The sequence below is a fragment of the Podarcis filfolensis genome, assembly GCF_964270895.1.
Source record: "Podarcis filfolensis genome assembly, chromosome: 10".
Classification (NCBI taxonomy): Eukaryota; Metazoa; Chordata; class Lepidosauria; order Squamata; family Lacertidae; genus Podarcis; species Podarcis filfolensis.
In genome coordinates this window covers 39,128,816-39,156,621 of record NC_139612.1, presented here as the reverse complement: position 1 = coordinate 39,156,621, position 27,806 = coordinate 39,128,816, and the positions used below count along the sequence as shown (strand labels likewise).

The window sequence follows — 27,806 nt, the reverse complement described above, 5'->3', positions numbered from 1 at the left end:
ATATGGCAGCTGTGAAGACAATCTCTTTGGGCTGTGTTCCCTAGTTCCTCTGGCAACCAGGTCATGAGCACAGCCCAACACTCTCTTTTAATCTAATTCCTTACATCTGTGAAGGAAGATAAACCTGTTCATCGTAGATGCCACATGGAAACAACTTTAAATTGCACCACCTAATGATTGCTTCCACATGGTCATCTATTGGCATCAAGCATGTAATAATTCATTGCTTTAGTTGGGATTATTTTGTCCATTATACTCTGCAAAATGCAAGAAGCAACAACAACATTAATAATGTCAGCAAGTCCTTACTCTAGATGAATTAAGATTAACATATGAAATAGTGAAGCCACTGCAGGAAGATTTGTGTATTTGTGTGCATGTGGCAGCCATTCCTTTGAGTAGTGAAATTAAATGTCAATGCAGCTCACTATCTCCTGGATATTTAAATATAGGATAAGTTTGGGAAGTTGCACCACACCACATGTATATAAATGTTTCAGAACTTTAAATACAATTAATAAAATACCTGGTTATAGCTTTGTCACCACAGTTACTGCTTCAGCTGGTAGAATCCAGGTGATTCTGCTTATTGTGCTGCACTCAAGCCATTTATCAACCTGAAGCCCATTTATTACAATTGTCTTTCTGCTTTCCTGAAGAAAACTAGTTTGGAGTAACCTGTTTCCTTTCCTTGCAAGATAAGCCCTCTTCTTCCCACCCTGAAATGGCACCCCTGCAAAGGAGGAGTTATATACACTCTGAGGGGAGAATTATCAGGGTTAGAGCTAGAGTTGGGTGTGAGGAAAGAGAAGTAACTAAGACTGAGGGAGCTAGTGAGATGAGATTGCAAGGGGGAAAGATTTAAAAAAGACATAAATGCCCACTAGCATCCAGTAAATATTCAGTGCAAGCTCCCTTTGTTCAAATTGCAAAATGATTTAAGTAGTCTGAGGTCACCTACAGTTCACCTACATCAAGCCATTGGAAATATACCTTGATGCTTTACAGCCTGAGTTGTGGGGAGGAATTAGTTTGGGATTCGCACAAGGACAAGGCCGCATCAATGTTGACAAACAGTATACAGTACTTTGGAGAGAGAAAAGGGAGATCTCAAAATAATTACTTAGCAAGCAGGCCTCTCGGAGATGAGGAAATATCTTGCAGAGTTCAGGCTTAACTAGGCCTCAGCTAGAATGCATTACTGTTTTTTGTTTTTTTTAACTATACTACAAGGCCTTCTCTTTATATGGGGCGCACTTGTGTATTTTCTTTTGTTTACCCTGAACACTTCTGTTTGCTACTATTTGGTTAAATAAATTGTATTTCTCCAATACAATCTGTGACCCGTTTAAGAAATGACAGCCCCATCTAGGTTAAGAGGGTGGGGGAAGAAGGGGGCCCCATTTGTTTATTTGTTTTCTATATCCCCCTTTATCTAAACATCACAGGGCAACTGAGAGAGCTTGTTAGGTCTTCCACTTCCCTACTAATAGGCTAAATAACTATCTCATACCCAGGGTGTGGGTGGATGTGGCATTGAGAAGGCTGTGCCTTGAGAGAGCAATGGCCGTCATTGCAAAAGTGCCACAGTTCCTGCTGAGGAGAAGTGGCTGTGGAAAAGCCCAGTTGCTGAAGTTACTACACCCGGAAGGACTGACAGCATTATGGTGTGGGCCCCTTTCACCAACATGTCACCAAAGTCACTGTTACTCGGAAGGAAGTCTGTGCCCCCAGGATCACTGAGGAACAAACTTTGTGGACAAACATTTTCAATTCCTCTCCATGCCTTCACTAAGGCACTTTGCTGACTGAGGTGTAGGAAAAGATGCCAAAAGATGACCAGACTAGCAGGTGCTGTGTTCTACGTGCAGTACAAAACCTGACAAAGCTGGCAACAGTTGTCACTGTTATTTATTTTATATTCTGCCCATCCTCCCGAAGGTGCTCAGGGCAGCATACCAAGCACTAAGAAAACATTACAAAAGAAAACTAAAAATAGTTTATGAACATTCTATTAAAAAAGTTAAAAATATACTCCCATCAGCAATCTCAGGGTTACCTGGATGTCTTTCAGCCATCAAATGGCAGGGTCAATTGGAATTTTTTAAATAAAAAATTATCCTGCAAATCAGTAATGAGAGATACTCCTCACTTAGAAAGGCAGTCTGCAAATGGGGAACCACCCCTGACAAGGCCCTGTCACAGATCATTGTTAAACAGGCAGCTCCGTATGGTAACAGTACCAACAAGCCCTCACCTACTGATTCTAGGATCCAAGATGGATGATACTGGGAAAGACACCTTTAGGTACTGGGTCCAAGCCATGTAGGGTCTTATATGTTAGTACTAACACCTTGAATTGGGCCCACACTGACGGTCACTGTGTGCTTTCAAGCCTGATGTCAGATGGCTCCATAGGGCTGCCACGCTTACCAGTTTAGCAGCTGCATTCTACACTAGCTGGATTAAAGATTAAAGAAGAAAGGTATGTGTAAATTTCTGTCAAATACTCTGGGGAATGTCAGCTAGCTACCAAGGGCTGCAAAATGAACACTGCTCGCTTGGCATCTTCTCATGCACCAGTGTTGGTCAATCCAGAGCAATTTCTGAGTATGGCAGGCATGTGTTTCACTGTGAAAAGCATCTTGCAAAGAGACAATAGGAGCTAAAATGTGGTAAAACATTTGAAACCCTACCAAATGATTTCCAGTTGCGATTTTTGGGATTAAAATACGCATTGTGTGGAATGCACTGCACTGGGTTTCATTTATCATCATAATTAGCGAAGAGGAAAATTCTTCTGGTGGTTAGACTGAAGTTATTGCAATGTTTTAATTTGGGGATAATTGGGTCAAACGACTGAGCCCTGAGCTCTTTGGATGGCCTTGAGCATGTCATTTCCTCTTAGCTTCAGTTGCTCAAATGTCTAGTGAAAATATTATCATATTTCTCAAGTTTCTTGTTAAGAGGATGGATGTAAATATTTCCTGAAACACACTTTGCACACTAAATGTTCATTTGGCATAATAAAATAATAAATAATTGTATTAATACTAACACAAACTATATAAGAAAAGGTACGCAATGTGTTTAGTTGTTCCTTTTTTTACTACTAGGCTTAAAAAACACAGGCTCAAGTGTTCAGAACTTTCTGTTTATTCTTGGAAATGCTGAATGATGTATTAGCTGGTGCAGTAATGGGTTTTAAAATCCGCTTTCTGCAAAAACAAATTGCACCCAGTTACATCATTAGCTTTTGCACTTAGATTTCTTTCAGAAATTGTGATATGAAGGTGTTTAAGCACCAAGAATTTTCTCAGGATTAGAGCTTCCTGTACCACCCTCCCACAAACCAGGCACCCCACTGCCATTGGTTAGGGTCAAATACCACAGGCTCTGCATTCAGAGTAATTCTGTGCCATTTGAGAAAGCAAGAGCCAAAGGTAAGTTTTCTGTTTCTTTCTTTATTGATTAGCAAACTGGATTTTTTTATATATAAAAAAGCAGAAACTATTTTTAAGCAATGCAATTTAATATTTTGAGAAGAATTAGAATTATAAAAATGTACCCTATGTTATTTTTATATGGCTGTTTCTTAGTAGCTTCCTGTGAGAGAGTAATACATTATTGGCATAAAAATATTTGACAGCTCTTGTAGATGCCAGTGTAATTACAGTATGTTCCAATATTTTGCTTATACTCTAAAAGGCGTACAGAGACACACAGATTTCACAAGCAGTTTTTAGTGGACCAAGCAGATTTACAGGTGTGGGTGTGGGTGTATACAACACATGTACAGAGACATATATATAGTATATGAGAGAGATTGGTGTGGTTTTATTTCTTTAGATGTGGTCTTCAACAGCCAAATATGCTCCAAAATATGCTCCAAAATACTAGATTATAATTTTTTATTTGTAAATGTAATCTAAATTATATAATAAAACAATAAAATAGTAATATGATATAATATCCTCTTTTGCCAGTCCAAACTCTAATTCTTCCAGTAAAACAAAACAGTATGTTCAGTGGGTAGTGTGATGGTTTTGCATCTGGAAGACATGGGTTCAGACATGTGTTCAAGACACAGTCTCTCGGTTTCAGCATTACATTTGCACATTTAGATAATCAGGGACTTACTTCAGAGCTCCTTGTGAGAATGTCAACAACAAAAAATCAACTACCGGTACTTTGCAAATTAGACGTTCTAGACAATATGAGCAGTAGTAAAAACAGTACAAGCTACAATATGAACAAATCAGCACACTGTTTGGAATTATAAATAAACAGAAAAAATAACCAAATTAGACTGTCCTTATACTATTTATTACAAAAATTTCCAAATAAGTTCATTGACGTATAAGAGGTTCCTAAGTTATCAGCATAATAGCATATCTGTAAAGCAACTCTTTAGACAAACCTTTAACACTGTAAATAAATAAGTTCTGAAAAGTGCAATACAGTTAACCCTTGGTTATAGGCAAAGAGAGTCTGCTGGCTGTAGGTTATGTCTTCTAGGTAGCTAAAAAAACTGGAAAGTGTATAAGAGAAAAATGAGTGCCTTGTGCTATTGACCATTCCCATTGGAATTTCATGCCTCCATGTGTAAACCTGCTCCACAAAGGCCTTCTTTCAAGAGGCTTAATATCAGTTTGTTTCAGTCTAGGGAACCTCAAAAGACAAATTGTCTCATGAATTTCTAATATCATACACTGTGTGCTTTAAGCACAGCTTCTAAATGTGTAAAAAGTCATGTGCTGCTTTCTCAGTTTAAATACAGTGTGTGCATGTGTGTGTGTATTCACACTTTCCCCATATAAATCCCTCAATGTATGTGAATGAAACAATGAAGATTGGAAATTGGATGGAGGAGGGGTATTTAAAATTTGATGTGCAATGCTTTAAAATGATAAGAGAAGACTGTTAATGTTCAGACCACATGGCTCCTATCCAACTAAAGCTATTTGTGCTTGGCACAAGTTAGTTGCAACTAACAAAGCACATTGATTCCAGTTTGGCTTAAGGGTGACTAACTAGTTGGGCAGTGGCCAGTATTTTAAACAAAATTCAAACCAGTGTTCCAGATCTACTTTAGATTTCAATAAAATAATTGTAAACAATATAGTTATAACCTAGTCCAATCCACTATGCTAAGAGTGCAGAGGCTCTGTGAGTTCAAAATCCAGTTTCATGGGCTGCATTCACATTGCCACTAGAATCTGCATGCAGCCCATTGGAAAAACATGTGCATGAACCTGGAGTCACTCATTGCAGAACCAGGAAGGATATACTAGATGAGTTAATGTGCACCATAGAGTTTAGGCAGCGTACTTCTAGCCCAGAATCCCGTGGCCTGAGCCCACGCTTATGAACAGAATAGTCCCATTTGAACCATATGGGGGGTCTGGCTTTATCCCATAACCAAACTGTATCTATTTAGGTATATGTGCTGCACTCCTAGTTGTCAGGGGAGCACCTGATGCTATAGGGTAGCAGTCCCTTACAGGAGACCACAACACTAAAATACAATCCAAAGTATTGAAAGAAGCTGAGTGGGAAGTGGGGAGAGCAGGCCTAGAGTATCCTCTGATTTCTGGATCCAGGTGATCACTCTTCCTAATGTATTCAACCTGCTCTGTACAACCACCCCACTAAGAGTCTCAACCGCTCCTCACAAAATGGGATACCCACCTACAGGCTGCAACCAACATAGAGATGGAGCACAGCTATGCACCTGTGATGTCCACTGACCGCAAAGGAGACAATATGAATCCCATCAGGACTTCTTACTCATGGAGCCAAAGTTTATCTCTTTTAGAGTAGTGTTTAATTGGGAATGTTGCCCTTATACATCCAGTTGTACAAGTATGTATATTGTTTACTTGACAAATAATTCCAATTATATATGCTGAAGTAGAATGTCTAAATAGAATAAGTATCATTTGAAAATGTTTCTCTCTGAAGTGTTGCACTCTCCTGATTTCCATCATGGCTCACGTGACCGATTACTGTGTATACACACATCGAATTATTTGTAAATCTCCTTAGCTCATCACATTTCTAGTTAATAGTATTCAGTAACCTATGTATTATATTTCATATGATATTTGCATTTATATTTTTAATAATTGCGTATATGCTCTCTTCCTTTAGGAGACTGAAGAATGAAGGCCATTGCAAATATTTTCATGCATTTTTTCCTCTTTGATGCTGTTTTGGCTGGTCCTACAAGGAGTCCTGTAACTTACGACTCTGAAACATATGATGTTGGTTTGGAAGATCTGGATAGCCTATATGACTATGATGAAAATCTGTCTGTTGATCAGGCACAGGTAATTCTAAATTGTGGGGTTTATTTTGCTCTTATGTATTATATTGTACAATTGTTAATAGTGATAACAAACACATTTTTATATTAGGTGGGTTGGGGAGAAGAAATGAGTTACATTGACAGGTACTTGTATTTTCTGTTTAATGGACTCAGTTTACAATTCAGATCACAGTCAGCAATTTGTGTGTTTCTGCAGGAAATAGGTACATATTGGTGGATCTCATTAAGGAATCACTGAGTGATGGCATGCTAATATAGAATAAAGCAAACATCCATTATCTCACCTGTTTGTACCATGGTCTGTTGGCATCACCTAATCTGTTGATATACCATCATGTCTTTTGATAACACACTAGAACAGCTGGTGCTTGAGCCCATCTCATGTTCTTGTGGATCACTTGGGGTATAGCCAGGAGCTGATGTTACATTAATATTGGGAATCTGAGGTGAGATACCCATGTAGCAGAAGTTGTCCCCAGTTCTAGTCACCATGCAGAGGCGCCTTAAGGTCCAAAACAGTTTACTGCTGCAGAAGATAAAGCTTCAGTAATACAGTTCCAGATGTTCATATATACATACAGCTTGTAGGCTTTGCAGCTACAGATAGATATATACAAGTTCAAAGTATTTCTGTTGCTCCAGTTTCAAGGCATAACACAGACTCCAACTCACAGACAGACTCAAAGACTGACTCTGACACATAGACCCAAGATCCCGGCAATGCTGAACTGACACGCCTTAATCACTTATATAGACAGCACTGGGCCATTGCCATAGCAACTGCCTTGGTTGACCTTGTACCTATTGGCTTATGATTCTGTCTGAAATGTCAATAGTGACCAGGCCTGGAAGGAAAAAATAGACAATTTTTTAGAGGTAGTTGAAAATGTTTTGATATTCATGTGAGAATTTTGTTTTACATTTGCTTTCAGAATAGTCTCTGTGTGTGAAGTTAAGCAACTGGAATCTGACTGATAGAAGAATGCTAAAGAGAAACAATTTCTGACAGTTTAGGGCAATAAACATTATATTATGTTGGGCATCTTAGGGACGAAAGTCTGGCTATATTACACAAGGAAATATAGGAAAGTAAAACCAGTGTTTTCTTCACATTGTGAGGAAAGTGTATTTCTTTTTGTGATTTATAGCCAAGATAGAAGTCTAGGATTTTTGCCATGGTGTCAGTGGGAGGTCTTCTTCCCACACTGGAATTCTTTTTACAAATTCATACAAATGGTATAAAACTTTTAAGAATGCATGCCTGGAATTTTATGTAAATGCTCTGAGTTATGTATCTTCTTAAATAGGATATGTTGTTGCCATCCTCCAGGTGCTAAGGAAAGTGGACAGCTTGTGCAGATTTTGAACTGTAGGATGATGAATTTGGCTCCTGACATCTCCCTTTGTACATTGCTGTCTCTTGTATCACTGTGATCCTTCCAGGTAGGAAGGTGGAAGATCTAAACAGAAGTCTGGGTTCACTTTAATTGTCCTATTGCCATAGTTAAGAAGAATACTAGAGTGGAAAGTTCTGGAAGTTTACCAATCTGCAGATGAGGTGGTATATTGGCTTTCGTTTCTTCTTTAGCTTCCAAGTTCTAGGAACTTGGCTCCTTTTAAAATATTTCATCCTAAGGGGGCTTATTGTTCAGGAGAGAATTGAGGAAAAGAAAGATGCCATTCAAGTAGATAATTTATGTGTCTGCTGCCAAGCAGAGACAACAGGAAAAAGGAAATGTTAAAAGAAAATAAACATAAGAACAAGGAAGGGATGGTTAGGTCCAGCAGGAGAAAGAGACTAGAAAGGGAGTGCAATTTGAGGAGTAATCTGTACTTATTTTCATGTTTGAGCTGAGCCTCAAAATGTTCCTCAAGCTTCTGAAATATAGTATTTATATTTTTCTTTGGGGTTAGCGTATCAGTCTCTTTTGAGAAACGTGTCCATGTTTGCCTGTAGCTGTTGAAAGATTCCCATGTCTATAAAAATCTTAAAGTGGAAACATTTTTATTAGCTCTGATTCAAACTCCAGAGCTGAATAAGTAAGCTGAGCTACCTGCCTGAAAATGAAAATGTATGGGAATTCCCTTTCAAATGCTTGAACCAACCCTAGAAAAGCAGAAGAGGGAATTGTAGTTCTAGGCAGGAGTGTAAGTCTGAAAACAAGACAAGTCATATAAGACATAACAGAGCAATGTAAGACATCCTCCTTCACACAGGTGGGGAAAGGGGTGTTTCTATTTGCAGTCCACATTTAATAAGATGCAAATTGCACTTACTGACACATGTATTATTGTGACACATGTACTATACTCAACTCATGTGTCTGTACTCTTATGATAGTATTTATTTATCACATTTATATACTACCCATATAACTAAGTTGTATGCAGCATCTTATGTATAAGATGTATAATGCATTTTTATTATACAATCCAAAGTTTAAAATAATAAAACCAGAAGTAGAGAAACTATCTAAAAGCCAGCATAAACAGAGCAGCATAAATGCAAACCACCATAAAACCAGCCAGGGCGAAGAACTTGGTGCAGTTATTTAAAAGTGCCAAACAAATATGCCTATTATAAAGGTGTGATAAAATAAAATTTAAAAGGCTTCACCTTTTCCTTTTTACTATTCCTTGCGCCCTTCTTGGCAAAAGTCATCCCACAGGGCAACAAAGACATTTTCCATTCCAAAACTAGGCCTGAAACCCAACTCAATTAGAGAAAACCCAACTCAAATAGAAAATCAGCGTTATCCATGAGATCTAGAACTACTTAGCAATCGCCCAGTAAAATACCATACTTAGGAAGGGGATATTTGTGACCATCTTGGACCTGTTAATAGGTCTAGGCTAGTTGTTTGTTTTTCAAGACAATCTAATTAACATCTCTTTTAAAGTGCCTGGGACTGCTTCTTCTTGCAATGAGGAATTCATAGCCTACTGAATCCAGATAGACATTTGATATAATACAGCAAGATATGCAAGGGTCAAGCACATGTGATTGGATGAAGTCAGTCTTCCCTACTAAAGTTTAAGTGCCAGTAAAATAGGACATTTAACATAGCCTCAGGTAGCCTTTTCCATTACTTTCATAGAAGTAATCCTTAGCATAATGTGATAAAATTAAAAAGCAAGGATATCAAGAGAAGCATCCAAGAGAAAATTGCTAAGCAGCAAAAGTAAGGGAATGACTACCCCTCCTTTAGAATCCTTGAAATTAAATTTGAACTAGGGCAATGGACCAGCGGGGGGAGGGGGGGGGAATGTCAAAGTCTCTTAGATGGTACATGTTTAAATTATTTAAAAAGAATGAAAATTCCTGTGTAATCATTCTGATTAAAAGGCATACTTAAACATGATGATTTTCTCTTCCTTGAAAATTTTCAAGACTAAATAATAGCAGAAGGGGGTACAGCTAAAAAGCTGACATAATGAGAGAAAAATGTTTTCAGCTGAGATTGATTGTAGCAGGGGGGAAATGAAAGAGAATCAGCATACACAACTCCTATCAGCCTTGACAAAAATACTACATGGTGATCCTACATGCATGTATACAGGCTGGGAAGCAATTGACTATAGCTTCCCAGGTCATGTTACACTATGTGGACAATCACGTCAAAAAGGATGCTTAGAATTGTGGGTTGATTTTTAAATAATGCATTAGAAAATGCCAAATTGGTAATATCATGTATTTGTACACATCTGTCAACAGTGCAAAAGTTCATTTACTTTCCATGGTTGAACGACTGCTGAAGGTTTTTATCAGAAGAAGGAGATTAGGATGCAGCTCATTTTCAGGAAGATAGGTGTGCAGAAATCAGTGGATCCTCATGGGAGGATTATGCTCCTCCTGCTGCTACTTCTGTCTTGTTCAAAAATAGGCTCTTACACCTTCTCCCTCTGTTGGGGTTGAGAGGAGATAAGAGCAGGATAAGAGGAGAAGGATCAACGACCTTAAATTCTTTGGGGGGGGTTAGGTCACGTCTTACTCAGATGTAGCAAAGGAGCTTTGTTTACAGCACTTCTAGCAGCAGTTTTCTGAGCTCAAAGATTATAGGTGATTGCCTCACCTGTTTTACAAACAGAGTTTGAGTTGAAAGAGAAAATAATGTCATCGTGAGCCACTTGGGTTGGGACTAAGTGAAGATCTTTTGATCAGCTGGTTTTGATACAAAATCATTGGGAACTAGTTTACTTTGCTTTTTTTTTGGAAGATGCAGATCCAAATAACTACTTGGGCTTCTGTTGCTAAAGGTAATGGTTAAATAATGATTGCCGAAGGGAGAAAAATTAGCATTCATATGCATCAGCTATGGAGGCCAATATGCAGTTAAGTTCACATATACTGTATAGTGTAGGTCGTGTAAACAAGGGTGTGTGTTTTCCCTGAATAATTTTCATTTTCCACAGGTATTACATTAACACAGAATTTTCTGAGGGTTTCAGGACTTTAGGTGGCTTGGGGATTTTGCCAGGGTAAGCCAATGGGCACTTAATAGAAACCACTCAGGAAACCATTTTAAAATTTCATTCCTGTTTACCACAGAAAACACAGTAGCAGACTGCTTTGGAAGAAACTGTAGAATATATGCTTAGCTTAGGAAAACTGAATGGAAAGTGCATAAGATGGACATTAAAAGGTTTTTAGAATGTATTTAATACTTTATTTCCCCCCGTTATACCATTCACAGTATGAAATTTGACTTTGAAGAAACATGTACTACTGCATATCTGAGAATCCCCATACTCATGCTTATGTAGCCAAAACCACACTACTTGTGGACAAAAGAGAGGTATTGCTAGACTCAGGGTAAACTGAAGGTATGAGAAATTTTTAGAGGAAAATATCCTAAAGGGGCAGAGACTCCCCAAAGAGTTCCATAATAGCCCAATTACATTGAATTGGATTCAGTGAGAGAAAAACATGACAACTGGATGGAAAGTAGGACTAGAATGGAGTGACTGAGAAAGGAGGACAAATAAACATGTTTGTGGTAGGAGGAGCCAGCTCCTTGTACAGATACGTAGGTCACTTCCTAGGTTAGGCTGAGAAGCTATATTTAAATACCAACAGAGACGGAAGAGAGACACGGCCATATACATGAATGGGGAAATAAGAGAATTCATCGGAGCTGAAATGACGTACATGTGTATCCCCCGGCAACCGGGCCCCTCCAAATAAATTCTAGACAGCCCAACGGGTACTGACTAAAGGCTGGACAAACAAGGGGGAGGGGAAACAGTGTTTGTGTGAGCAGATTTAGGTGTCTGGAACCCTGAACACAACCACTTCACAATGCAACATTTTGTTGCAGGCCGCCACTTAGACATTCTAGGTAAGAGTAGCAATGTTGCCTTCTTGACAAGCGTAAATGGCACCCAATCAAAAGTTTAAAAAGATCCCTGAAGGCATTTCAGTTACTTCCGTTTTAATTGAGAATCCGTAAGATCATAACGAGGTCAAACTTACAAGGAAGCGTTTAAGTCCCATTGATTTCAGTAGAAAAGTCTTTATGGGGATATCTTATTTCTTCAAAGATACAGTTCAGATACATTGCTTGTTCCTACTGTTTCTGTTCACATGAACTAAGTGTCTTGATGTCATGCTGTTCATGATACCTTTTAATGGGAGACTGTATTATTAATTTTATTAAATTATATACTACTGATATATGCTTCTGTGAAGCAAACCTCTTTTTACTTTTTACTCCCTTCATATATGACATATAATTTCCACTGTATATTTATTTGGAGGGAGAAAATGCTTTCTTAGAACAGCAGAGGAAATAAACAAAGAGGGGGAAAGTAATACATCACACGAACTATTCCTCTGCCCCATCACAATCTCACATTTCTGATTTTTCAAGTGTTGCCAAAAACAAACATTTGGAAGATAAAAAACTATTTTCTGCATTATTGAACCTAGCAACATCTTTGTCTCGTTAAGCTCTTGTTTGAGCTGTCAAATATGTAAAAGACAGAATGGTGCATGGCTTAGGATAAAACTAACGAGAAACAGATTTTCCTTGTAACCTCCAGGTCACATGTTCTCATTGTGTGAAATGGCATAGTAGCATATTGATCAGTGCTTTAAATCACCTGACATTGGATTGATGCCCAAAAGACAAAGCCAGAACTATCACTTTATTGACAGTCTTGTGAAGCTTAAGATTTAGCAGTCAGGAAACACATCTTTGATTCTCGTTTTTGGGAATGCCTTCTGCAGTGTTTAACTTTGGAAGAGTCATGTCAGAAATTTGAGCATCCCAGTTCATTCTAGATGGCGTAAATACAAGTTCTTGCCCAAGGCACAGCCACATAGAGGGTGAATATATGAAGGATTCATGAGGAGTGTGAAACTACATCCATGAGTCATTATCCCTTATGTTCCATTTTCTGGTTTCTTCAGCTGAATCTGTCTGTTGAGAGATTGTATTGCCTCCTGCCTTTCAGATCAGGACTTGTTTGCTTTCAGATTTTGGTGTGAATTTGCACCATTACACCAATGCACCACAACATGGCTGTACACCTAGCAAATTTTGATTTCTTTAGTTATGAAAAGAAAGATATGCATGTGGTATTGTGAGAGGGAAAGCATGTGGAACAAAGAGCCATTGTGGAAAGAAGTGAGAGGAACAGGCAGAAAGGAAGCAGAATAAGGTGAGAAATGAAAGAGTGTTGGTGCGCGCGCACACATTTAAGTTGGCACCCCTTATACCAGCATTACTTTCTAATGTTAACATTTTTTCAGAATACTAGTGGAATCCTTGTCATTCATCTCTCTTCCAGACCAAGCCAAGTCCCCTGAGTTGTTGCTGCCATAAAGTGATATTTCAATAAGAGAAAAGATCATAAGAGCTGCAAAAGCTTTTATCTAAATGTAGATGTTTAACACAAATAGCTATAGTGATAAAATTAGTAACCACAAATTGAAGCTTCAGTTCTGTGTGCACCTACCTGGGAAGCTGAAAACAGATTTATCATTATAAATTTATATATATATATATATATATATATATATATATATATATATATATATATAATATAAATTATAAATAAATAAATAAATAAATTACTGCTTACTGGGGTTGCCCCAGTCACCATGGGCAGCTTCCAACATAATAAAAGCACAGCATTAACATGCATGCTGTTGCACTGTAAGGGATATAGCTTCCTAAATGTAAAAACACTTCTATAAGCTCGTCAGTCTCTATTGTATTTTCTAAACATGCTGCAATTACTATTAAAAAATCATTTTAGAAAAGATGATATTCTCTGATATGGCCTTGATCAAAAGTAAATTGCTCATCATGTCTGCTGCTTCAAGTGGATAAGCTGCCATATTTTTACATGGCATATGTTAGCACTTTTGCATAATGCTCCTGCTGGGTCAAGACGTCTGGAATGTGTTCCTCCCTCTAGACTTCCTCCGTGAAGAAAACATCTGCCTTGATTTCCTGTGTTCTTTTGGTCTTCTTTTGATTTGTCCCAAAGTCCATTCTTGTCTAAGCTGTCTCCTTTTCAAAATGACAGATGGGAACAATGTGTTTTAGAGACACGCATATGATAACAGTCTTTATCCTTGTCACCCTGCCTAGAGGGACAAGAACTTATATCTCATCTCATCAAGATACTGATATCCCAAAAACACTTTCTTAGCTTCATAGTCACAAAAGAAGGTATTGATGGTGGCAGTTCCTGTTCTCTGCAGAGAAGAGGAATTCCAGGTTATCTATTGAAGGGGGAGGTGGGGTGACTTTGGCCTCTTTGCTCCCTGTTCAAGGTTCCTTGAAGGTGTACCATTTTATGTGGATGCTGTTGGGTACTTGCAATGTGGAATTGTAGCTTCTGTTGCATGGTGTGTTCTCTCTTTTATCTCAACATCCCTTCCCTAATCACTGCAACTTGAGTGACCTTAGGTTTGATTTTTAATCACAGTGAATTATTGTCTATCAGTCAAAACATGAGATACACAAACACACATGAGATACACAAACACACAGACACCCCTCCTCACCCCTCAAGCTCTGTCAGCTTAGTTTTGATTCTTAGAAAGGAGAGGAGAGGAGGAAAGTTTATGTGTTTAACTTCTTGAAAGAAATAGACCTCAGGAAAAACTTGGAAGCTTAGTAGGTCCCTGATCTTCCTCGTTAATAATGTGATCTGGTCAGGAACATGGAATCATGACTGGAACAACCCCAATTCACCTTATTCAGCATGCACACAGAACTTACGCAGACCCCTAAAATATTTTTTATCAATTCATCCAAAGACCACATGGCAGTTCACAACGTAAAAATATAACATTAGAACACAGAATACATTACAAAACAATAAAAAACAAACCAATAAGCAGCCTCCCACAAACATATTTAAAGGGCCATGTAATGTTGATCAGCCAAAGGCCTGGTAACAGAGAAATGTTTTCTCCCAACACCTGAAGATATGTAATAAAGGTGCCAGGCAAGCTTCCCTGGGCAGAGCATTCCACTAATGTGGAGCCACCACAGAAAAGATCTGTTTTTGTGGTGCCATCATCAGGCCCTCTCATGGAGGAAGCACACGAAGAAGGACCTCAGATGATGATACAGGGTCAGGGTTGGTTCATATGGGGAGAGGCGGTCTAGGTTCTTTTTTTAAAAAAAATACTTTTTTATTCAAAATTAAAACAAAACATATTATCCAGAAACATATCATCCTTATTTCCCCCCTTTTTCCCTCCCTCCCCCTCCCTCCCCCTACAGAACCCACCCACCCCCACCCCACCCCGACTTCTTCCCTCATTTCCAGTCTTTGATTTCTGTAAAAATGCTGTTTTCTGCATGTTACACGGTTGTATAGATCCTCAAACTATTTAGGTAATAATTATCAATAAAAAGTTTGTGAATGTTTACTCAAAACCAGCCAAGGAGTCCAGTTAGCTTTGTTGCGTCTTCAAATACTTTGTAAAGAGTTCCCATTCATCTTTAAAGTCGCAGTTATCCTTGTCCCATAGCTTGTATGTCAGTTTTGCCAGTTCTGCATAGTCCATCAATTTTTCTTGCCATGATTCTTTAGTTGGGGTTTCTTCAGTCTTCCATCCTTGTGCTATTAAAACTCTCGCGGCCGTTTTCGCATACATGAGAGGCGGTCTAGGTTCTTAATCAAGTTCTTTGTATTTGCAGCTTTGCAAGCACTGTTTTGGTTCTTTGCTGAAATTCTGAGCAATGGTTGCCCCCATAAACAGACATGGAAAATGTTCATTCAGACAGTTGGGGGGGATTAAAAAAGAACAACCCAGCAAATGATTTATTAACTCAGTCCTTCACTCAATTTATTTCAGTATATTGAGAATACAGAAAGTTTTACAATTCCATTAAAAAAAACAGCCCACCAACAGCAACCATTTGGATTTTATTTTATTTTTGCAATATGTTACTAATTTATAGAATCTGTTGCCAGCTTTCTCCAGAGAAAACAATCTAGCATGTATGAGAAAGAAAGCTTCACCGAAAAGAAAAATTAAAGTGAATTTTAAAGAAGAGTGGGTTAATGTACGATTTTATAAATTTGTAGAGTTATGGAACAGAAAATAGGCTGATATTGTTGTGTTCCAGGGAATATGTGCCATCTACTGGTAAAATAGGATTCTGAAACTACTATTTCCAATCTGTGTTGGATACTTACTACGTAAACCAAAGAGCTATTCTAAGTCTCCCAAAAATGTAGGTATACAAACTGGGATGCTTTTGTCAGAAACCACACATTTAATCTTGTAGGGTGGCCTCTGCCCAATATCTGAAGGTGTCAAGTTTCATGAAAATTGCAGGTTATCTGCCAATTTGGGTTGCAAAGATACATTGGTTTTTAAGTATGTGAACCTAGAGTGGTTGGTTACAGCAGCAAGATGGTGAATGATAGATCCTGCTGTAAAAAGTACTAATTTGTATGTGATATGGATATTTCACATTTCCTCTGAGCTAGCAGAAAAAGTCTTCCCATCACACATTCTGCCTGCATTTAGTGCGTAATGCTTTCTTACTGACACATTCTTGCTCCAACCTCACCAGAAACTCCCAGGCCTTTAATATAAGTCCAGGTAACTTGAATATACGGCAAATTATAATAAAAATCGACATTGCATACCAATACCACATTACTGCTTTAATATGTGTGTGTCTCCTAGGTAGAGATTGGAACAGTAGTACCATCTGTAACTCGAGAGATTTATTTACCTTCTCCACTGCCAGAAGAACCCGAAGAAGAAGCATCCACACCTAAGCTTATTGATGGCTCTTCACCTCATGGACCAGGAGTTCTTGGTCCCCATACACATGAAGGTTTGTAAGAGAGAGTTGAGGGACATGATTTTGGCTTTCTGCTTTGTCTAGATTTGGGCCTATAATTCCACACAAGCTAAGGAGCCTTTTCATCAGGGAATATGTAATGCAGTTTTCTATACAGGTTTGCAGTATGCAGACTTGCCTCCTTACCATCTAGACTTCTTAAATTGTCTAGTGAGTGTGTGGACATTCAAGAGTGACAGATAAATTGGGCAATCTAATCTGTTTTCTTCCAGTTTTGAAAAGCAAATTGCTGATTTTGTGTTATTCTGCCAGTTATAGTAGAAGCTGAGCTGAGTTGAGCCAAGCAGTGAGATGTCAGTTGCTAAAGAAAAGGAAATAACTAAAGCCTCCTCCCCAGAACACAACATTGATCCCTCCTATAAGTCAAACAAGCCTTAAAGCTTGGTTGTATGTTAATTAAAATAATGTCACTAAATTTTAGGTTAATTAGTATAATTATACTAGTACTTCCTCCCTGGGCAATGTGGTTGAGAGTGTGGTGGCTAAATAGCTGCAGGGACGGGGTAAGCTCCGTTGCTCTGTCCCTGCTCCTGCCAATCTATCAGTTCGAAAGCACATAAAAGTGCAAGTAGATAAATAGGTACCGCTCCAGCGGGAAGGTAAACGGTGTTTCCGTGCGCTACTCTGGTTCGCCAGAAGCAACTTAGTCATGTTGGCCACATGACCCGGAAGTTGTACGCCAGCTCCCTCGGTCAATAAATTGAGATGAGCGCCGCAACCCCAGAGTTGGCTACGACTGGACCTAATGGTCAGGGGTCCCTTTACCTTTTAGACTTGTAAGAAACAGATTCTAGTCTGGTTTCAGGCCCAGAACAATTTGGCCCTTTCCATGTAACCTCCTTAGTCCCACTCACATGACCTTATTGGTCCCCGCCTACATAACCTCCTTGACCACAGGTTGCCTCACACCAGGTTCAGGGGCGACCAGTCACTGCTCAGGAACAGTAAGGGAAAAGAGACTAGCAGAAGCAAGGGCAGTGGAGTAAATGGAGCTTTAGGTTTTGAGCAACCTGGGAGGTACGAGGCCCTGAATTCCTTACTTCTGGAAAACACTCCAAATCCCACTAAAAAGAGTCCAGTAATGTTAACCAGTAATGTTAAATAATGCTTTCCAGTCTATCCTAAACACTCACATTAACAGCATTAGACATATAAAATGGCATCATTTTGCACCATTATGTTCTATTTTCTATAAATATTTGTGATGTTTCTCAATCCCACCTCCTTTTTCAGAAGGCAATAGGGAAATGCAGAGCTCTTCCCAATTACATCCACACACCTGTTAATGAAGCCCTTTCATAAATTGGTTTAAATGCTTTAGATCATTTTCTTATGTTCATTCAGCAGTAGTTTGATGTTTTATTTAATAATCTACAGCTTTCAAGCAGTTTTTCCTCAAGGGTTGGTTGAAGCCGTTCCTGATGTCATTGTTGTGCATGAAAGATGCTAATTAAAAACAATTCTAAGGAAATTGAGGTCTCATTGGGGGGGAAAAACCAATTTCCTCAAATATCAAAAAAGCATGCTGGTTACCAAACTAAATGTATGCAGGTTTATTAAGTTTTAAAGGGAAGACACAGATCCTGGAGGTAGAATATAAAATGAAGATATCATCCTGACTATGACTTGAGAAATCTAGTATGGACAAAATGCTCCATTATTCATAAGAGTATTTCCTATAAAACATTACAGATGTAGTGAATCACTAGGATTATTCAAGCAGCAATTTTCATATCCAGACCAATCTAATAAACAAGGGAATCCACTTGATTTGATTACACTGAGTCTTTCAAAGTTGTTGGTTTTGAACAGCCACATTGCCTCCAATAATAAATCCACTTAATAACTTCTTGTGTGTTTGTTTCATTTAATTGTAAATTTACAAAAGTGTGGTTTGTAACTTTAAAAATAAATATTAAGGGCAAAAAATTGGAGCATTGATATTGTACACATGTTTGCATGTGCACCCAGTTGTGAATGGCGTAACACAAAGTGCATGAAATATTCAATATAACGTTTCCCAATATCTGAAAAATATCACTATGCATTACTCCACAAATTGTGTAAATGTGGAACTTTTATCAAAAGGTGCATGACTGGTGATTATTCTGCTACACTAAGAGGAAAGTTATTCATGAGAACTCAGATACCTACACATGAGCCTGTAGGCTCTGTAGGATGGTATGGCTCTGTGTGAATTTGCAGCAGGTTAGATTTGACAGAAGTCATTCCATGTGTCTCTGAAAAAGGCTAATCTAAATTTTTACAAGTGTATAACTAAGTGAATGGTTTCTTGTTTCATGTTTTAGGCCTCCCAACTTGTCTTCTGTGTATGTGCCTAAGCACTTCTGTCTACTGTGATGATCGTGAACTCGAAGATCTTCCCCCCTTGCCGAAGGAAACCACACATTTCTACTCTCGCTATAACAGAATCAAAAGGGTCAACAGGGATGACTTTGCTAACCTAAGTATGGATGACTTTACTATTGGTTACTACACTTTATTTTATTGCACGCTATGCAAAGTACTTTCTCATACTGAAATATAAGTAGCATACAACTTCTGGACATAACATCATATTATGAACTATAATTTGGAACTATTTACATCCAAAGAATGGTGATTGTCTGTCCTCCCCACCCCCACCCCTGGTGTTGGTCTTTAAAAGCAGGCAGAAATGCTGTAATTATTTTCCCTGCTTTGGTGTCCCTGACTAGGCAACTTAAAAAGGATTGACTTGACTTCAAATTTTATATCTGAAATTGATGAAGATGCCTTCAGGAAACTACCACAACTTCAGGAACTGATACTTCGAGATAACAAGTTAAGGCAGCTTCCAGAATTACCACCAACCTTGATATTCATTGATATTAGTAACAACAGGCTTGGTCGCAAAGGAATCAAACAAGAAGCATTTAAAGTGAGTTCTGTATTTAACTGCTGACTAATTTGGAAAAAAAAATCCCTCTATTTGACTAATAAAAACAGTCATTATAAGAGCAGGAGGGAGTTCTCTCATAAAGTGATGTGAGATAGCTCTTCCAGTGCAAAACAACATGGTGGCAGAGGCTTAATTCCTAAGGTCAATGTAGAAAGGATCATGGATTAGGCACATATTATTTTCCTCTTCTTTATTTTATTTTATTTTATTTTATTGTGCACTCTTGATTGTGAAAAAGCTCCAAGCAGATTGCAAATATAAAACAATAACATTATCAGTAAAAACAACCAAAACATTTTTTTAAAATCAAAATTTGCCACTAGCATGTATTTTTAAGCAACCTGTGCCATGCACATATACATCAAAACTGATACAGAAGCCATATTTTTGTACTCAAATTTAATACTCAAATGGAAAAAATACCTTGCATGAAGTCACTGTCAGAGTAAGGTGGCAGCTATATGGCAGCATGGTATGATTCTGTCTTCCGTGCTCTGAGAACAACGGGGAAATTGTGCAGTGATAAAGAGAGAACTGCACTGAGGTCAGGCTCAGTCTTATGGCCTGAAGTAGCCAGGCTTTGCAAACCTGAAAACAAGCAAATAAAACCACTAAGCCGAATATTCCACACAACATTCATTGAATCTCTAAAAAGAATCTATCTTGGTACAGATGTTTAAAATGATTGACTGCATTTAAGTGTCTATACTCATGTGTGGCTCAGAATGAGAACAAAGAAATCACTTCTCTTTTTTTAAAAAAAAATATTGTTTGTTTTCTTCAGGATATGTTTGACTTGCACCATCTTTACATCACTGATAACAACTTGGATCATATCCCACTTCCACTCCCTGAAAGCCTCCAGTCTCTTCATCTGCAGGTGGGCTAAAACAATCAATAAATTCTTTTGGATATAGTGTTTACTGGATAAGAAGTGTGCCAAATTTCATACAAATAGGTTCAGGGGCTTTCGTGCTAGGAAGAACTAAATATTATTTCCTCTTGTTAGAAGTTGGACCCATTGGTTACAAAGGTGCTCTCTCCCCCTCCGCATCCTCATGCTTTTCTTAAATTTGGAGACATAAATTACATATGTATACACAAAAAGTATCAGGTGTTATAACAATAATTGAACAACAAACCAACAACACCAGAACTGGCTTATGAATATAAAGAACAATTTTATTGGAATAAATATATACCCTCATATACCAACTAGACAGTGGGCAAACTGAAGTGCAATGTGCATAACCAAGCCTGGAGATACTCATAAACATAGAATGTACCAGTGTCTCTCTGATTGCTGTACTGGTTATGTATGCAATAAATATGTCATAACACAGCTGGAACAAATAGTTGTTCACTGGAAGCACAACGCAATAAACGTAGGAGCGGTTGCCAGAAGGCGCTCTTCAAGTGGTTAGCTGGAAACGCAAAGCCACATGATCAATTGAAGCCAAATAGATGAGACCTGTTCTCTGGTTATTATCCAGGTTTCGCAGCAAGCTTCCTCAGTCCATGATGCTAATCACTCAACACAGTTCACTCAAGACAAAACGTACTCACAGGCACAGCTTACATATGGTCTTGCAAAGCTGCTTCCCCCCACCCCCCATAGCACGGGGATTGTGGACAATGGTAAAATCATGTCCTCTGATTGCAAGCTAGACCTGTCAGTCACAACTGAGTTCCTCCTCTGTGATCTCTCTAATCCTGATGTTCTCCCTCCTCCCATCCTCCCAACATAGTGGGCAAGCTTAGACACATCAGGCCACATCCAGCGCTTCAGCTTTCCTGACACAACAGACATCAGTGTGTGCAGTGTAGCTTCCATCCTGTCACCATCCAACCTTCCCACAAAATCAGCTTGGAGGCGGGGAGGACACCCTCCAGAGCAGATTCCGGTATATGCAAGAGGTGGAGAGAAAATGGAGGTCCTATTGCACCCGTGGAACCACATACATAGAGCATTGGATAAAACCAATATCTGGTTGCAGCAGATATTTGTATGCAGCATTATTTTGATGTATAGATATCTAAGGTGCCACAAAATAATAATAAATAATAATTTTATTATTTATACCTTGCCCATCTGGCTATGTTTCCCCAGTCACTCTGGGCAGCTTACAGCATATCTTTAATATATATATAGAAGCATCAAGTGTTAGAAACCTCCTGATACAGGGCTGCCTTCAGTTTGTGTAATTCTTTATCTACTTGACATCTGAAGGGAGGGCGTTCCACAGGGAGGGTGCCACTACCAAGAAGGCCCTCTGCCTGGTTCCCTGTAACTTCGCTTCTCGTAGTGAGGGAACGGAACCAGTAGAAGACCCTCGGAGGAGGATCTCACTGTCTGGGCTCAGCGATGGGGCTGGAGATACTCCTTCAGATATACTGGACCGAAGCCGTTTAGGGCTTTAAGACATAGCTGTCAACGTTTCACTTTTTTAAAGGGAAATTTCCTTATTCCGAATAGGATTCCTCGCAAGAAAAGTTGATAGCTGTGCTTTAAGGGTCAGTACCAACACTTTGAATTGTGCTCTGAAGTGTACTGGGAGCCAGGGAAGATCCTTTAGGGCCGGTGTTATATGGTCCGGCCGCTATTTCCAGTCACCAGTCTAGCTGCCACATTCTGGATTAGTTGTATTTTCCAAGTCACCTTCAAACGTAGTCCCATGTAGCTCGCATTGCAATAGTCCAAGCAGGAGATAACCAGGGCATGCACCATTCTGGCAAGACAGTCTGTGGGCAGGTAGGGTCTCAGCCTGCATACCAGATGGGGCTAGTAGACAGCAGCCCTGGACACCAAATTGACTTGCGCCTCCACAGACAATTGTGAGTCCAAAATGATGCCCAGGCTGCGCACCTGGTTTTTAGGGGAGTCCCCCACATTCGCCCGCCCCTTGTCCCCCCAAAACAGTACTTCTGTCTTGTCATGATTGAACCTAAACCAGTCAGCTGCCATCCATCTACCAACTGCCTCCAGACACTCAGAATTCCCTGCTCTTATTATTATTATTGATTCAGTTTCTCATCTGACCTTCATCACAAAGTCCTAGGGCTTTGACTTGTGCCTCTTTGATGTCCCACTTTACCTCTAAAAACCCCAAAATTCCTCTGAGGCACCCTGCTTGGCTCCAGGATCTATCCAAATCACGCTACTACTAATTATTAGGTTATTGTTGACAAACTGACATTTAAATCGGAATTTAAATACTGGCTTTAATAAATATTTTGTTTTCTTTGTAGAACAACAATATACAAGAGATGCATGAAGATACTTTCTGCAAAATGAAGGATTATTCTTATATCCGCAAATCTCTCGAAGACATCAGGCTAGATGGTAATCCCATTAATCTGAGCAAAACCCCTCATGCGTACATGTGTCTACCCCGTCTGCCTGTTGGGAGCCTCTTTTAGGCTTAGGCCATAACGAAAATGTCATGTAACATAATTTCTTTTGCAAGTATGCTTTCTAAAGCAAACTGCTTCAAAAGCTTGTGACAGTATGATATGGTTGTATTGGTGTAAAATAATAAGTAAACAGTTGCAGTCAGTAACGCACAGTGCTGAATACTAATTCATTCTCTATTAAAGTATACCATGCTTCCATATTGTAACCAGTGCATTGTAATCAGTGCAGAATAGCCGACATGATAACTATGATGAAAGAAGAAGGGAATGAATAAGAATTAGAGAAACTGAATATTAATGATACATGGTTCATATTTTTATCCACATTAAAATTGTAATAGTAAAGCTATAAGAATTGTATATAAATAGAAAATGACCCATGTTACCTTGTTTTTAATCATATTCTATATGTAAAGCTTTTCAATAATTTTTTTCATAAAAATGTAACAAAAGTCCTGTCTGGATGAAACCAAAGCTCCATATAGGCCAGCATCCTACTTGCTATAGAGGGCAGCTAGGTGCCAGATCAGGTTATTTTACTAAAACATTAATATTAAAAATAAATATACTCTCTTGTAAAATGTTGAACACTGCTTTGTACTAGAGAGGAAACATGGAAACCGTCCTTATACTGTATAAGTAAAAAAATGTACACCAAGTATGTGTATTGTCTTCACAGTAATTTTGTGCTAGATAATAGTGAAGAAATAAAATTCCTCGCTTCTCTACTAAGCTCACCAACCAACTCAAAGCAACAGTAGAAGACTTCTGTGAAATTGTATATTTCAATAGTTCCTGACACTATGGAAATAAGTGCAGAGCAATACCAAGTGTATTGTAGAAACTTTACAGAATGTTTCTGTTCATATATTTTAATACACCAAAGGGGAGAAAACATTCAAATATGAAGCGCTACTTCCTAAGAAACTCTGTCCCCAACATTCAGTCAGTATTTACCTTCTACATATATACTTTCCTCTCTAGCATCACACTACCTAATACTTACTTCAAGTGTCTATGACAGTTTAGAAGATACTATCCTTATTGTCTTGGAAGATGTTTAGTAGGGCCAATTCTGGGGTGGTTTCTAATACTTGCTTAGTTATTTTACATATTTCTCGTATGGCTGTTGTCCAGAATAGTTGGATTTTGGGGCACTCCCACCACATGTGGAGGTATGTGCCTGTGGAGGTGCACCCTCTCCAGCATTTTGGTGAGGTTCCTGCCCATTTACACCACAAAGAACTCATAACCCACCTAATTTCAGCAGCCAGAAACATCATAACCAGACACTGGAGAGACCTGTCAGGAGTAAGCATGGACCAATGGTACCAAATAGTATGGGAAACAGCCTTACTAGAAAAATTAACCAATAAACTGAAACTGACATGGGGACAAATAGAAGAAGACACCTTCACCCTGGTATGGCTCCCCTTTATCATATACACAGCCCAACAAGACAATGACAAAAATCCACCAACAGCATACAAATCAATATGGCTAACCTGATCCAAAACACCCACCCACTCCAGTCACACATTTAAACAAAGATCACCACAGCCAATCACAAGCAAACAACCACACCCTAGGCCAACCCCAACCTCTCTCACCACCAAAGGAACACAAGTGAATAGCAGAGAACCTGCACAAACGATGCTGACACAAAACCCCACATACATTAAGTAAAATAGAAACATCGCCACCCAACCCCACTCACCTCCCCCCCACCTCTTTCCCCTTTTCTTCCTAATGTCTCAACAAATGAAACTGATCAGTAAAAAAATGTTACGGGGGGGGGGGGAGAGAGAGACATTGCACATACTTTTGTAAGCCAAGAAAATCTTTAATAAAAATACATTTAAAAGAAGAAGATGCTGTCCTTAAAACAGAGCAGTGCCAACAGTGATCAGTTCTCCTGCTTAAATTAGAATTGTCCTGTTCTGGCTGTGACTGGTTTCAATAGGCTGAGATTACATGACAGATAGAAGGAATGTAGCAATTAGTCAGGGTCAGAGCAGATAGATGGCTTGGACTTACTGAAGCAACTGACCTTCCCAAAGCTCTGAGTGTGGCAGTTTGCTCCCCCTCGTACTGCCGCAAGCTGCCCTCCCTCCCTGCTTCCCGGAACTAGAATTGGGCTGAAATGGATGGAGCAGTGACAGGCTGCACATAGGCTTAGTCCCTGATTGCTTGGGGAAAGCTCTGGAGAGGAGAGACTTAGATGGCTGCAGGGAGGTTGGGACTTTTTCTTGGCAACTGATTCATGGCGTAAAACTACCAGGGATGAGCTGCTGTGCTCATTAGGCCTGACTCCCAGCCAAGTCTGTGAAGGTTGTGTTTTTGCTAATAAAGTATTAACTCCAACTTTGAATGGTGTGATTTATTGCAGACTTGCACTTTGACTGTCTGTATTTTAGGCATTTTCTTTTTTTATTTGTATTATATGCAATGGTCTATGGCTATAAGCAATAAATCTTCTATTGAAGAAATAAATTACATTCATTTGAGAGCAATGCGATTTGTGCTTAAAGGTGTGTTCTTACAGGTATTCCAATGTGTACTCAGATGTTCACTCCAATGCCTAGCCAGCCAGTGTTTCCCATTCTGCTGCTCTACTTTCATTGCTACAGTACAGTGCAACAAAATTTTATGCAGGAGCAAAGGCATTGGCCTGGTTGCCAAGACCATTGAGACGAGAGGGTGAGTCTATATATAGTTATTTGCTCACAGGACCAGCATTTATTCTCTGTGGCCCTTTCATTACTCCCTTAAAAATGGTCAAAATAGGGGCTTCTTTTCAAGGGCAAATATTTGTTAATATTCAATTGAGATATCACAAGTGTTGCTATCTATTTGTTGTGAGACAGGGATGTCTAATCCATGGCCCATGATCTACAACTGGTTCCCAAGAGTTGTAGTCTACTAAGACCTGCCTCCCACAATTTGCCATGTACTTATGGCTTCTTTGGATTCCGTTTCAATTCCATGATGACAAATGCTTTTTTTTTGTGGCCCTCTAAGCCAGTCCTGGTACATTTTAAAACAATACTTTAATGTATATATTAATACATATTAACTGATTGATCCCATAGTCACCCAACTATAAAAAGCATGGGAACCCTCGGAGTTTTCTTTAGAAAAGAAAAAATCATCACATTCGTTTACATTTTGGGGACCTGCACTTTGGCATGCAGTCGCTGGGGGGGGGGTTGACCATGAGTCAATGCAGCCTTCAGCCCAAAAGGTTTATTGCCTTAGTTGTAAGAGTTGTTCTTCTTAATACTGGGTGCAGATTAAAGTCAAAGCCATACTTGCACGCATATGTGCAGTAGAAATGATAGGAGACACATGCATCTATCTTTAGACCTCTCCTTTTCCTATCCATGTGGTTTCTGTCAACAAGTGTTGATCTTTTTTACTAGCAACTAAGACAGCAAATACTCAGAAATTTAGCCAACCTCTGGTTTGTTTGTTTTTTTAAAAAATCTTTGCAAATAATATCAGGTTCTTAGAATGTTGATAATTTACTTGCATTGGTATCACCATTTTAAAGAGTACTACTGCCATCATGTGTTGAGATATTATAAATAAAGCTTGTCAAATCCTCATATTTGTATTTTGTGTGTGTATTTAAAGTTGGGTGCTCTTTAACAACGGACTTGATAAGTTATCTACTAATTCTGGCTGAAGTTTCTATGTATCAGGATTACAGAACTCTCATGCTTTTTAGCTTCCCTAAAGTGTCTGGAGAATAAAGCTAGGCAAGGTGGAAATTAAGCCTGAGTCTGAATATGTGACAGCTCCTGTACTGATAGAGAATGAAAGGAGATAATTCATTATCTTTTCAAATGGTCATTCTTCTCAGTCACGCTGATAAGAATCAATGAAGGAACATATTAGAAGCAGAGCCTTTGTTTTATTTAATGGCCAAGTTTCTGAAGCTGAACTTTCAGCATAGTTTAGAATGGCACTTTGGTTTCTTTCCAATAGAATGCAGTGTTTTGCTTTTTTCTCATAGGAGTGAATAGCAGCCTTTTATCTGAGAAAGCAAAAGGCTGCAGCATTCAAATGTTTATGGGGTGAAATTTGCCACCTGGCCTTGATGACATAGGGAAATTAATAACTAATAATAATATTTATATGCTTCCCATCTGCCTAGGTTGCCCCAGCCACTCTTGACGGCTCCCAACAAAGTATTAAAAGCACAATAAAACACCAGCCATTAAAAACTTCCCTGAACAGGGCTGCCTGCAGATGTTAATGAAAAGGCTTCTGGATCAGACCAATGGCCCATCTAGTCCAGCATCTTGATCTCACGGTGGTTGACCTGATGCCTGTGGAAAACCTGCATGCAGAATTAGAGCATTGCTGCACTCTCCCATACTGTGGTTTTGAATAATTGGTATTCAGAAGCATTTCTGCCTCTGACTGTGGAGGCAGAACATAACCATCATGAGAAGTATCCATTGATAACCCTCTCCACCATGAATGAAGGAGCAGGTTTAGCCCCATCAGCAGAGCCCTAGATTAAACCCTAGTTACTTTATTGCATACAAATCAATAGACTATTGATAGGCATGGTTACCTGCATAAAGACAAAAACCTGAGCTCCATGGCAACATTCTGCTTATGATGGGGCTTTTCAACACACACACCCCGTCTCACTGCAGCCCCTCCTTTCCCCCTGGAAGCTAATCCTGAGGATTGGAAAACATGTTAGAAAGCCATGGGATGGTGTACAAGGGGCTGCGGATCAACGGGGAGTCAGGGG

General features: G+C 39.0%; 1 protein-coding gene and 1 long non-coding RNA gene across 7 annotated transcripts in view; one reads left to right on the top strand and one right to left on the bottom strand.

Annotated features, from left to right (window-relative positions):
• Positions 1 to 1,613, bottom strand: part of LOC310743323 — a 183,655-nt gene extending 182,042 nt beyond the window's left edge. For all 3 annotated transcript variants that reach the window (XR_014538944.1, XR_014538945.1, XR_014538946.1), the window contains exon 1: positions 1,514 to 1,613. This is a non-coding gene — a long non-coding RNA (uncharacterized lncRNA). The remainder of the gene's footprint in view (positions 1 to 1,513) is intronic.
• EPYC (epiphycan) lies at positions 42 to 26,641 on the top strand. 4 transcript variants are annotated; one of them, XM_083573486.1, is made up of 7 exons: positions 42 to 60; positions 6,154 to 6,332; positions 16,500 to 16,653; positions 18,990 to 19,148; positions 19,398 to 19,600; positions 20,406 to 20,501; positions 22,871 to 26,641. In XM_083573486.1, exons 2-7 carry the CDS (start codon positions 6,165 to 6,167, stop codon positions 23,039 to 23,041), a joined length of 951 nt encoding a protein of 316 aa, XP_083429612.1. In that variant the 5' UTR covers positions 42 to 60; positions 6,154 to 6,164; the 3' UTR covers positions 23,042 to 26,641. The 4 variants fall into 4 exon arrangements, with proteins under 4 accessions (XP_083429612.1, XP_083429611.1, XP_083429610.1 ...); XM_083573485.1 differs by lacking the exon at positions 42 to 60 and adding an exon at positions 2,248 to 2,485; XM_083573484.1 differs by lacking the exon at positions 42 to 60 and adding an exon at positions 3,314 to 3,443.
• The last annotated feature ends 1,165 nt before the right edge of the window (positions 26,642 to 27,806 follow it).

Excerpts from the sequence above, each read along its gene's own strand:
- EPYC (XM_083573486.1), top strand. The coding sequence starts at position 6,165 with ATGAAGGCCATTGCAAATATTTTCATGCATTTTTTCCTCTTTGATGCT. Across the intron at positions 6,333-16,499 it reads TGTCTGTTGATCAGGCACAG|GTAGAGATTGGAACAGTAGT; the intron begins GTAATTCTAAAT and ends TGTGTCTCCTAG. Across the intron at positions 20,502-22,870 it reads TCCAGTCTCTTCATCTGCAG|AACAACAATATACAAGAGAT; the intron begins GTGGGCTAAAAC and ends TTTTCTTTGTAG.